Genomic DNA, 13,372 nt, shown 5'->3' with positions numbered 1-13,372 from the left:
CCAAGAAGTGGCAGGGTTCTCACCTGGTTTCCGAACACCTTTCAGGGGGTTGGACAGAACCATTCCAGTTTCTGTCATTCCGTATCGCTCTAGAAGCCTGTGTCCAGTGATTTCCTCCCAGCATTCAAACAGTGGAGATGGCAAAGGAGATGAACCACTCACCATCAGCCTGGTGAGGCAGAAAGTGAAACAACTGTCATCAGCACACAGCACATTCTTGATTGGGGGTTAATCTGTGTTTTTATCTTCCAAGTCAATGTATCAGGATACTCAAATATGAAAGAGGCGTGCATTCTGACAGATGCTTCTAGTACAAGGCATTGAATTAAGGATGCCTGGCAACACTAGGGAGTAATGAATTGTCAGCACATATAAAGCAATACAAATAATCATGTATTACCACAGCATAGTAACAGTCTTATCAGGTAAAGTTATTCCTCTTCTTGGCTTCCCCAGGGGTAAAGTGGCTGAGGCACGAAGCCAACCAATAACCTCCAACTAGTGCCAAGGTCAAGAAAATGTGGCTCTATACACCCACTCTCCCATATGCCTTCATGGCATAGTACTTAATTAGTTAAGCACAGGAACGTTACCTTACCAGTTATTCCTGTTCTTAATTAAGCACTATATCCTGAAAAAGGGGGAGTAGAGGCATAGCTCCGCCATTCTTAACCGTGACAGTAGACGGAGGTGAGTGGTCACCTCACAGTCTTGATGAAATGATGAGGAGAAATCTCCAGCTTACCCATTTCCTCACTTGTCCAGCGCATAGTCTGCTTGCATCAAAGCAGTTCCATCACTTGACACTATTAGTCTGAGCTGACAGCAGTTTCATTAAATGAGCCATAAAAATACACAAAATGAGATCTATCACCTACTTTTCTTCCTTTCCTTCAACCATTTTATACATTTATCTCCTTCTGCCCTTTCTTCCACATTCCGTTCCCATCCCTTTTATTTCTCTCTCCCATCTTCATTTCTTTCCTCCATCCTTCCCACTTCTACTTTAAAACAGCAGAGTTTAGGTAAATACCACAGATATACTCCAAAGGTAAAATGGCTGACATGAATTATCTGAATGTGTACGACATGCTATTTCTATCATTCTCAATTGTAGCACTACTGTTAGGATATAAGGAAAACTTGAAGGAAGATACTGTGATAAGTTCTATCATATCCACAAGCAACCGGGGACAACCATTACTAGGCAATGCTATAGTACTGCCTGTATGGCAGCAACAAACAGCCAGGCAACAATCAGAAATTGTTGGAGGCACTCTGATGCTCCATGAGGGTATAAGAGAAGTATACACAGCACGTGCCAGACCCAGTGAGTTAATCTGCTGTGAAAAAGAAATATCGAGACAACAACAGAGAAGTGAAGGAATGTGAAGAAGCAAGGGGACCTTAACAGCCAATAGTAATCACTTGTAACTAAGAGGAGTAACGTATAACAAATCCATTTCTGACCAGAATCCACAACATGGTCATTCCATCTCACACTGACGTCAGCAGTGGGATGGTGGATAGGAGATGGATCTGACGTGCCAGCTGATTACGGAGAGGGCGGAATATTCACTACATGACATGATGGCCAGCAAGGAAAACCTGAGGACCGCAATAAAGGCCAGCCATGAAAAGTGCCAACCAGAAGAGATGAGGACTGAGAGTGCTGACCAGGAAGAGTGATGGTTGACCAAGATGAGATGGAAGCTGCAGTAAGTACTGCCCAGTCTGGCCAGGCCACTTTGAAGAGACCATCACAGGCCAAGCAAGCACATGGAAGATGTCCCAGTGGCCAGTGACTAGCAGGCCCAGAACCATTACAAGAAATCTGATAAAGAGATACAAGGAACATGACAGCACATACAAGCAATGAGAGAGAACCTTAGTGAGAAATCTGATGATGAGATATAAGCAACACAATTAGATATACAAGTGATGAAGTTGGTGGCAGACATTACACGGTGTGAGTTCAAAGCACAACTTGCAAAAATAGAAGCCCGAATGGGACATGGAGGTGGAGGGATTAGTGACCAGTGTAGAAAGGGTAAAAGCACTGAGGTCTGATGGGTTCATATCCTGATTACTCATCAGTTTGAGAACAATGCTGAGCACAAATGGACAGTCCACGAGAAGGGAACCAACGTTCTGCACAGCACCCCTGCAGAAACTTTGTATTAAGACATCAGTGAGGTACTCCAGAACGATTTACTGGCTGTAATGTACTGCTCCCAACTTAAAGCCAGTAACTGCAAGAGTTAGCCACAGACATCCAGCAATCAGCCCTTGTTGGGTTACCTCAGTACCTCATCCAGGCGGAGGCAGCCTATGCATCTATTGATGGGGCAAAAGACCGGGAAAGTGCCGAGAACGACCGCCTGAGAGGATGTTGACCAGGACTTGATAAACAAGCATGCAATGGTATGTAGAAGACACTGGCCTCACCATCCCAACCTCTGTATTTCATTCTCAGTGTATCAGTCAGGAGGAGAAACAATTGCCTAAGCACTAAGGGCTGAGTAGAACACAAGCCATACCACATGACCATCAACATTGAGACATCCATATCCACTGAGGAGTGTACAGGATGAGGATTCCAGTTTGAGATGCACTACCTAGAGGACCATGCTGAAAGGTATGAACTCACTGCCAGGAAGATGAGGGACAGACAGGCAGCCACAAGGCGTGGGTCACTGCAACCATGGCTGCAGATGGTAGGGACCATACCACCCCAAGGAGGGAGTAGCTGGAAGGCCACAGCATGGGGCCAGTGCTATGGGAAATAGAGGCTGGATGTCTAAAGGGTAGGACACTGCTGATAACAGCCTCATCTACAAAAGCCCACGTACTCAATGAAAATCCCTGGCATTGAACAAGGGTGTAATAGATCACCATGAGTCAAACACTGGGTGGACCTGAATGACCCAAAATCATTCCATTGAGCCAGGCGAAGGAAGTACTGGTTGTACTCCATGGGAGATCACTAGGAGGTTATCTGGGTGTCAACAAAATCCTGAGCAAGGTCAGAGAGTGGAATCACTGATTACAAGTCAGCAGTGAGGTTGAAAGATGGTGCTGACAGAGTAACACCTGCACAGCCAGTTGTGTCCCCTGAACCAAGGGTCGAAGCCCACGTCACCAGTAAAACATCTGAGCAACGCTTGAAAGGAATGACCACAGACACGGCAGGTGATTCCTCTCACACCATGGATGATGGTAGTACACCTGGATGAACTAGCATCTTACCAGGAGGTTGGTCAAGGTAAGAAATCTAAAGCAGGGAGCAATGTAAGGTGTCTAAAGTTCATAAGCATCGCAAGGCTGAGGAAGCAGAAACTTCAGGGGGATGCCCATTACTATGCAATGCCATGTCATTTCACATATCCCAGCAATGAACATAAGATCAACAGATGCAAATTTCTGGAAGCAAAGCTATAAGAGAAGTATATAATGCACATGCCAGACTTGGTGTGTCAGTCTGAGGTGACAGAGCACTGAGGAAGCAAGAAGAACACAAATAAGGGGAGGAAGGTGAAGTAGCAGGGGGAGCAAAATTGCCTACTTTTATAACTTGTAACTAAGGAGAAGTGTTTAATAAAGCCATTTCTGACTGGAATCCATGTGAAAATAATCAAACAATCTTAAAATGCTCAATTGCAGAACCACTGCTATGATGCAACAGATGGCATTAAAAATGAAACTTTCTTTAAATGGTTTTAATGCAAACTATAGGTGGAAAAGAGTGAAAAGTGAGACCCAACCAAGTTGGTGTCTCCCCATTCACCTGAGGATGGAAACAGATGCAGTTTCCAAAACGTGGTTTTCTCTACTTTTTTTTTTAGAATACTGCATGATGAACAAAGTCCTAAAATCCAATAATCCTGAGTGTTATACACCACTGTCAGAACCCTTCTGAGTCTACTTGTATTGTCCCCTGTTAGTCACTAGATGTAGGGTTTGGACTAATTACTGGATTTACTGGCTGCTCTAACTCATAACTACAAAGGATTACAACATTCTTAATAATCTGCACACTCTGTAATTTACTGCAACTACAGTACACACACAAATTCTTCTGTTTAACTTTCCCACTGGCCCTCACTATATAGCCTCAGCACAGACCACACAAAAAACACCGCTTCCAACAACAGTTTCTCTACTGCTGCATGTTGATTCACTGCTGCAGAAATGCGTTTACTACACCGTAGCCTGGCAATGGCTGCCTCTTCTTATTCCACTACTCTGGCTTTCACCCATGATGTCACAGCATGAACAGGATAAACGTAAGGAATAAATGGAGTAAGGTAACTGTTCAACATAAATAAAAAACAGCGAAATGACAACATGATGGGACAGAAAGAAAGTGGATGATGGAACAATGCATTTTACTTCGATTTATGGTTTATTTAATAATGCTGTCAGCAGCTTCAGTATACAGGGCAAAATGATGTACTGTTTTACTGTAAAGAAGAAGAAGAAAGGGGGAGAAAAATGAGAATAGGATGGGAAATCATATCAGAACCAAATTTTATAAGAAATTACCCACTGAATGTTCAACGTGTATTACATTATCAGGAGCCACAGACGTTTATGTTTTCCAGTGTTTCCACTAATTTCTTCTGTGTCTGCATGGACCTTTGGTTTGTACGAGCAAGTTTCCACATTGAGTGGAATTCATATAATAATTTTCTTACAATCCAGATATATTATTACAAGCACAGTAATTCTTCAAATAACACGAAAGTTATGTTTATGAATACTTGGACACTTAAATGAAATTTAAACAATTTAAAAACAAAACAATTCCACTAAAATAATGTAAAAGGCAGGAGTTGTGTTTTTGGTTGTAATGCCCCCTTGCAAGGGGCATATTACAGACTGCATATGTAACAGAAACAGAAACAGGAAAACAAGCTGCCAAAACAAACTGTCTGGAATACACGTACACGTGGACGACACCCCTTACGAGGTGGAATAGGATTTTACGAAGGATTTTAATGAATTTTAAGTAATTATTTGTTATTTTAAGTGGAGTGCAACACGCAATTTTAGCGAACATCAAAGTAGTGTAACAGTTGTGGATTACTGTTTCCTTAAGTCCAGAAAGCCATTCTTTTTTAATCTATCACAGGATCTCTTCCTTATAAAGCTGGAAGTCTCACCTGTTTTCTTTTTTAACATATTAAGGTGGTGAATCTGTTCTATTTGAACTTATAAGTTATGTACGACAGGAAGTCATAATATTTTAATTATCACCATGAGAAAATCATAAGTCCAAAATATCGTTCTATATAGGAGATAGCCCATTTCCTGAGCTTGCCGAACAGTAAAATTTCCCAGCGCCAAGTAGACAGAGGGAGCCACCGGAAGGGGCTGAAGCAAAATGGCGACGTTGGTTGAGAAAATGGAGGTTCACGCTGTGATATGGTTCCTGCATTTGCAAGGGGAGTCTGCCAGGGAGATGCATGACCAGATGACCACTGTGTATCAGGAAGGTGTACCGTCATATAACACAGTGGTCAGGTGGAAGAGGCGCTTTCATTGTTGACAGACAAACCTCGAAGTTGAACCCCAAAGTGGAAGACCATCTCTGACTGAGGAACCAGGAATTGTCATCATAACTGACTACGAGCAAAAGGACATCATCACTGGCATGTACTACCAGAAGCTTCTGAGAAAAGTACGGGAGGAAATTAAGAAAAAGTGACACGGAATGCTGGGAAAAGGTGTGCGACTTCTTCACGACAATGCAATGGCTCATGCTGCTCATGTTACGACGACACTTACTGCCAGTTTGGCAGAAATTCTCCCCTATTCACCATATTCACCAGACCTGGCACAGAGCGACTTCTTCCTCTTTCCATGGCTAAAGTAGCCATTTTGTGGTAAGCAATTCCAAGATGATGATGACATCTTTTCTGCACTGGAGAACTTCCTCCGGTCAAAATGAGACCGTAATGATCAAGGTATCCCAGCAGCTAATGCATCGTTGGAGAAAATGTGTGGCCTTGCAGGGGTCATATGAAGAGAAGGACTAACTCACATACAGTTTCTTGCACCTGTGTCTCTGTTTCTTCTGGGTTATAATTAAAATTTTATGACTTCCCCACATACATTTATTTACACTGTTACATTCAAGTCTTTCTGAGTGACTTGTATTTATGACATACAAGTCATGGGAAGAAGTATTTTTTGCACTGTCCTACAGCTGAAGTTGTACAACTGCATGCAATAATGGGGATTTAGCATTTGTTTGGATGAAAGCTCCTTTGGTACTCAATTAGTTCTTAAAACACTGAAAATTATGACTAGTACATTCAAGGCTGAAGGAAGAATTATTCACATTATTGGTTTCATGGCTCTCAGACATTAGCTATCCAGTAGCTGATAACATCAGATCTTGTGAATGTCATCTGGTGATATGCTCAATATTTTCATTCTATGAGGTTTTTTTATTGCCGAAAATACTGAAAAACTATTGCTTAATTAACTATGCTTGTACATGTTTAATGACAATCAGATTAAAGATGTCAGATTTTCATATTTAATATATGGTTTATCTTAGGAGGGATTTCCTTTGTGGAAATACTGAGACTATGTTCTGAAGAGACAAAACTCTAATTACCAGTCTGTGCAGATTGTGTATGAAGGAAGGCAGAATGTGAGCTGCCGCAATTTAGTAGATGCATGATGCAGCTTAGATGGAACAATGGTGGCTACTTACCTTATTTTTTGTGTACACACTGTTCGTATGTACTCCTGCATCCGCGCATTCTTGGTAAAAATACGATCATACTCTTCTACCAGTTTCATATATATAGTGGGAACTGCCATATACACATTCACTCGTTCATTCGCTGGCATGTTTATTGCTAGGAGGTAACTCCATACACGAGCAGCCTCAAATTTGGGAAGCATTACACACCTATGAAGTAATTCACATAATCAAACATGAACAAACTTTAAATAATTACAACCAGAACAAAACAACAGTAGAAACATATACCCCAATTTCAAGTGTTCTGTTCTCTTACTGCATACAAAAATTTATTGGTGACAGATGTAACCTAGTACCAGTACATACAGAATGCGTCTGGTTCAGCGGCAAGCTCTTGTGAACACGGTAACGAACATTCTACTTCCATAAAATGCTGGGGATTTCTTCATTAGGCAAGCAACTGTTAACTCCTTAAGAAGGACTCTGCTCTGCAGATTTAGCTGATTTGGGTGTTATTCCTTCTTCAACGTTTTAACTACAACATACTGTGAAACTGATAAGGTAAGCAACCATACCCCAGCCAAAGAATAAGTACTTCTGCCTGTAAACAACAAAGATATTACAGTGCACAGAAATATAAGTTTCTTTTCTGTGTATTTCATTAGATATACCTACTGCACAAAAACAAATATAACTTAACTAAATATATGTCATGTATAACATTTCTATCTGATGAGCTTTTACAGAGAAATGTAATAAATTCAAAGTCTCACACTGTCTTTATGCAAAGCAGCAGCTGTCAAGCACAAATCAAAATAAAATTTTCCTCACAATCAGTGTGTGATCAAGAGTGACACAGCTGGAGTATAGCAGCAGTCGCGGAAAGAAGAACCAGACGTGTGTGTAATTGTGTAACTGGGAGTGTGTGATGCAGGGACACTTACACAGCTCCCGTACTGTGAATACGTGTAGACTACTGAGGACAGAGTGAAGAGATTATTGCGAATAGGGTTATAAAGTGTGAAACCCCGCAACAGTGTTATAATCAATTGTAGTTACGACTTGTAGGTTGTTAAATAAACCAATTAACAATCCAAACGGCGTCTTCAGTAACGAAACACGTTACACTGGTGTCAGAAGTGGGATTGGACTTACACACGTGACCAACAAGATTCGAACTCAAGACACGTTACAGTACACATCTCACAAAGGTGTTCATTAACCTTTAAATGCTGGACTTGAGCTGGCCAGAGTTTATGTAAATGCCAGCTGCTGCTCTGCATTTAGATGTCACTTCTTGTTAGGATGCTTACACCGAATTTAAAAATGCCGTATCTAGCAATATTTTTATGATAAACGAATGGAATTAACTTTGTTTTTATCAGCAAAGAACATAGTGTCGCATGGTATAATGTAAGATTTGAAAATATTTAGACAAAGAAGTTATATTATAATTTTAATTTTGATGCATACTGTAAAAATTGTTCCCTGCTTCTTCATAGAGTACTTCTGTATCGTAAAGTCATTCCTGGAGGTGAAACATTCACAACACTGGCCAATCAAAGGGAAACAAAGATGCTGTCATGTGTTTCGCTAAATAAGAAAAGCAGGAGCACGCTCTTCTATTGTAAAAAGGGTGGTGTCGCTCTATGTGAGGTGGACTGCTTCGAGAAGTGCCACATGCGTCAGAGTGTATCATAAACTGTGAAGTGACGCAGTTCAAACTTGTGTATAGTCTGAACAAAATAATATTGTATATAAGTGTGACTATACAGGATTATTCAAAAAGAATGATCCGATTTTATTATGCAATATTTTATTAAAGGAAAGTAATACAAAACTCCAGCCAAGTCACAAGTATTCTACTCACAATCAACTTTTATTTCCTGTCTTACAAGTCTTCAACGTGGCCACCACCTGCAGCACGGGCAACATCAATGCAATAAGAGAATTCCTCCCAGGCTTGTACCAGCATATCACGATGTACTGAGTTAATCGCTGTTGTTATTTGAAGTTTAAGGTCATTGAGGTTAGTGGGTAGCAGTAGAACATAAACATGATCTTTTACATATCCCCACAAGAAGAAATCACACACGGTGAGGTCTGGGGATCTCGCAGGCCAAGTACAAAGAGCAAGGTCTTGGGCCCCCTTCTGACCAATCCATCACTGGGGCACTTTTTCATTTAAAAAAGCTCGGACCATCAGGTGCCAATGGGGCGGTGCTCCATCTTGTTGAAAAATGAAGTCATGCGAATCTGCTTGCAGTGAAGTGAAGAGCCAGTTTTGGTGCATATTGAGATAGGTTTGTCCTGTAACAGTGTTTCCTTCAAAGAAAAATGGACCATAAACCTTGTCCTGAGACACAGCACAGAAGACGTTCACCTTAGGGGAATCTCTTTCATGCTCAGCTGTTTCATATGGGTGCTCTGTTCCCCAAATATGCACATTGTGTCGACTGACTGTGCCGCTCCAGTGAAAAGTCGCTTCATCACTAAAAATTAAACGTGAAATGAAGGTTTCGTCTTCCATCATCTCCAGCATCGAATCGCAAAATTCCATCCGCTTCCTTTTGTCATCATCGGTAAGTGCCTGAACGAGCTGCAGTCTGTATGGTTTCAAATGTAGACGTACTGTTAGCACATGCCAGACAGTGGACTGAGGGATCGCAAGCTCATGGCTAGCTCGATTTGTTGACTGCGGGCTCCTCTCAAACGCAGCTCGGATTCTTGCCACTTGTTCCTCCGAGACTTGTGGTCGTCCTGGACTTTTTCCTTTACACAGACACCCACTCTCTTGAAACTGTTGAAACCACCATCGAATGTTCTTAGGAGAGGGCAGATTAATGCCGAATCGCCTTCGTAAAGCACGCTGCACAGTGATAACCACATTTGTTTTTGCGAACTTGAGAACGCAGAACACCTTTTGCTGAGGACTCTCCATTCTGAGGGTAAACGAACATCTGAATGTTGCCAGAAGAACAACATGACTTCAGCGCCCCTGTGGCAGCCATTCAAAACTTAGATAACTCCTGTTTCAAATGGTCACTGACTCATTCCATGATGATGCTTGGGAACTGAAGCAATGTGTCATGAAATCAGTTCATTCTTTTTGAATAACTCTGTATTTACAATATCACCATGATTCAAGGTTGAAGAAAAAACAATGGGTACGTCCTTTGGAATTTCATAACATATATATAAAAGATTACATTTTGCATTTCATGATAAAATAATCACAGTTAATTTTCATTTGTAAAAATTGCTCTTTTGAGTATATGTAGAAAATTTTATTGTCTTTCAGACTGTTTTTAGTTCGTATTTATATGTTGCACAGAACAGAAAATATGTATTTTTTCCTTAAAGTTTGCAATGTTAATTAATTTGGGTGATTTAAATAGTGGCCACAGAGGGCTCCCAGCAATTTAAAAGTCTGTACGTTAAAGGTTAAAAGCAAACACAGAAGAAAATATATTTCACTGAAAAAGTAAAAATAAATAGTTTTTAAAATACTTTTGAAGCATACAATAAATTCTTGTCACAAAATAAGCTTTCAATAAGTTACGAAGTTCAAGTAAGGGTGGGATTATCAGACAGACGGCCTTCTGCTTGTGAGGGGAAACTCTTAAAACTGGTCAGCTTTGAGTGAATCACTGTTACAGATGTCAAGAATGTTGAATTTATTCTTTGTTACTTTCATACCTTCATAATAACCACTATAAAAAAGAACAATCAGTCACATATAACATCAGACCTTTGACCTAGGCACACTGTGATAAGGACTTCAAAATTATGAAGAATATTTCACCCACTTTTAGATGCTATGAATAACCATTAGTATGAGCATGTTCACACACAAATTTTAAATATTCTCAGTATATCTAGGTTTCACTATAATTATAATGCATGAAAGGTGTTCATTAAAATTAACTTCTTGTTAGAGGATGTATTTGTTACAATGGACTTTTACTTTATATACACATTTGGTTACATGATTTTACATAATGTGTGAATACCTGCCACCAACTGCAAGAGGACACATGAGAACATTCACAATCCCATGTATATGATGCAGAGGTAATGTGTGCAGTACAATATCCTTCTCTGTCCATCCCCAGGCTTCAACAAGTGAAGATATCTGGGCATGTATGTTTGCATGAGTAATAATAGCACCTGCAACAAAACCATAATACAGTGAAACTTGGATTTTACGTTTGTGAATGGGCCATTTACAATGAGTGTAAAAGCAAGGAAATGAAAATGTATATAGCTTTAGAAATTAAATATAATCAATTAATATTGTCCTCTGTAATTTAGTTCAATACAATGCATTAAAGTCATAATCTAATCCACTTCTTTCAGATGTCTATTAAATTATGTTGCTGCTTCTTCACTAGCTACTGAATGTACCTATGGTCATGAAGACAGAAATACCTACAGATGAGCCATCAGTACCTGAGCCTAGTCCTTTAGTGGGTGAAACTGCTATTACAAAGCTGAAAAGTATAAATCACCAGGTACTGATCAAATTCTGGCAGAAATGACTCAAGTATTGGGCAAAACTTTATGTTCCAAGATACATAAGTACATTAATTCTATTTGGAATAAGGAAGAAGTGCCTGGGCAGTGGGAGCAGTCTATTATTGCACCAATTTACAAGATGGGCAATAAAACAGACTATTAATTACTGGGGCATATCACTGTTACCAACTTCATACAAAATTTAATCCAATATCCTTATCTCATGCTTAAGCCAACATGCAGACAAAATTACTGAGGATTATCAGTGTGGACTTCAACATAATAGACCAACTACTCACCAGATTTTTTGTATTTGTTATATACTGGAGAAAAAATGGGAGTACAATGAGACACTGTATCATCAATAGGGACCGGATTTTTATGCCCTAATAATCCCTTAAATATGTACGCACTTATGCATGAAAAACTTCCGAAATATGCACTAAAATATGCCCATAAAAATTTATACCAAATATTAAAAATTTTCATGTGTTCGGGCCGTGGAAGGACGACCAGAACGAGGTTTGTCATCAATTGACATTTCACCATTTTTGAAACGGGAAAACCACTCAAACACTTGAGTTTTCCCCATAGCATCGTCCTTGTACGCCATTTTTAACATTTCCAGAGTTTCTGTTCCACTTTTCCCGAGCAAAAAGCAGAATTTCACTGCCGCACGCTGTTCACGAAAATCAGCCATTGCAAAAACGATGATCACACAAAACAGTTGTCACTATAAACTCTGCCGAAACTAGTCCTTACCTTCTGAAGCAACGGTAGTCGGCTTATCGACTCAGGAATGTTAGCTCTATGCGCTCATAGTGGCAAAACGTGGTACTACAAAAGCTCTGCCCACAAAAAAATTAGTTCGGTTTCTTTTGGGTACCCCATCGTATGTATGTATTATGGAGATTACCAATTTGAACTAATTAACTGAGGATTATATCCTCTTAAGAATACCTTTGGGTGGTCCAGTTGTCCCAGAGGTATAGATGATCATTGCGTCATTATCATTGTAGAACTGAGGGTCTAGTCCCCCTTCCAGTGGCTGAGCCTCATCCCATGGAGATGGTTCTGGTTTTGCAGCCAACAGTGTAGACTTGGAGGCTGCCTTCATAGCCAGGACACGAAGAGCTTCATCTAATACCAGTAACTGAGCCCCAGCCTTGACTGCCACCTTCTGAAGACTGTCAGCATATTCTGTAGTTGTGACAACCAAACTGGCCTCACTATTGCTAATGTAGTGTTCCCAGACAGGACTAGGATGATCGGCCATCATTGGAACAGCTGTAAATCACATATGTAGGCAAAAGGTCATTCTTCACTTTCTCACCCTCTAACTGAAGATGAAGCTCTCAACTTAACATATTCCTCTGTCCAAAAAGTATCCGACCTTGGGCTGGGAAAACAAAGTTCTGTATCTGGGTGGTTACAATACCTAATCCCCTTCAAAGTAGGCTCTCCACACACTTAGCCCACTGGTCCTTCCATCACTGGAAGCAATTCTGGAAGTTTTGTTTTGGAATGGTGTGCAGCTGTGCCATCGCATTCTGTATGATGTCATCATGGCTGTCAAAACAGGAGCCTTTTAGCAGTGTCTTCAATCTTGGGAACAACCAGAAATCACAAGGAGTCATGTCAGGAGAGCAGGGAGCTTGGTAAACCTGTGGAATGGTGGGCTTGGCCAGGAAACCCTGGATCAGGTGTGATGAATGAGCTGGGGCACTGTCATGATGCAGCTGCCAATTGATTGCACCCACAGCTCTGATGTACTGTGCCGAACTGCATCATGAAGATGACAGGGGACTTCTTGGTAGTATTCCTTATTGACAGTTTGGCCTAGTGGTGTACAAGGTGTGGCAATAAAGAAACCGGATTCATGCTCTAACCCTTTATTAAAAAAAAATCAGACAGTTGAAATGTTATCCCCTTCAATGTAGTCCCCTCCCCGATCCCTACACCGCTCCATGCGAATTTTCCACTGTTGGAAGCAGTGCTGCAGGTCATCTTGTGTTATGCTCTTCAAGAGTTGCGTCGCTTTTGCTTTCACTGCATCCACGGACTCGAACCTGGTCCCTTTCAGCGCAGACTTGATTTTTGGGAAGAGAAAAAAGTCGCACGGTGCTAGGTCCG

General features: G+C 40.7%; 1 protein-coding gene across 2 annotated transcripts in view; it reads right to left on the bottom strand.

The window, feature by feature from the left end:
• Window positions 1-13,372, bottom strand: part of LOC111867108 (malonate--CoA ligase ACSF3, mitochondrial) — a 48,388-nt gene that overhangs the window by 26,504 nt on the left and 8,512 nt on the right. For both annotated transcript variants that reach the window (XM_023856627.2, XM_023856626.2), the window contains exons 3-6: window positions 12,200-12,526; window positions 10,735-10,891; window positions 6,728-6,928; window positions 24-169 (exon numbers count right to left, since the gene is read on the bottom strand). In XM_023856627.2, the coding sequence (XP_023712395.1) occupies window positions 24-169; window positions 6,728-6,928; window positions 10,735-10,891; window positions 12,200-12,526 (831 nt within the window). The remainder of the gene's footprint in view (window positions 1-23; window positions 170-6,727; window positions 6,929-10,734; window positions 10,892-12,199; window positions 12,527-13,372) is intronic.

This window comes from Cryptotermes secundus, unplaced genomic scaffold (genome assembly GCF_002891405.2).
Source record: "Cryptotermes secundus unplaced genomic scaffold, Csec_1.0 scaffold291, whole genome shotgun sequence".
NCBI classification, from domain to species: domain Eukaryota; kingdom Metazoa; phylum Arthropoda; class Insecta; order Blattodea; family Kalotermitidae; genus Cryptotermes; species Cryptotermes secundus.
This window is presented reverse-complemented; position numbering and strand designations above follow the sequence as displayed.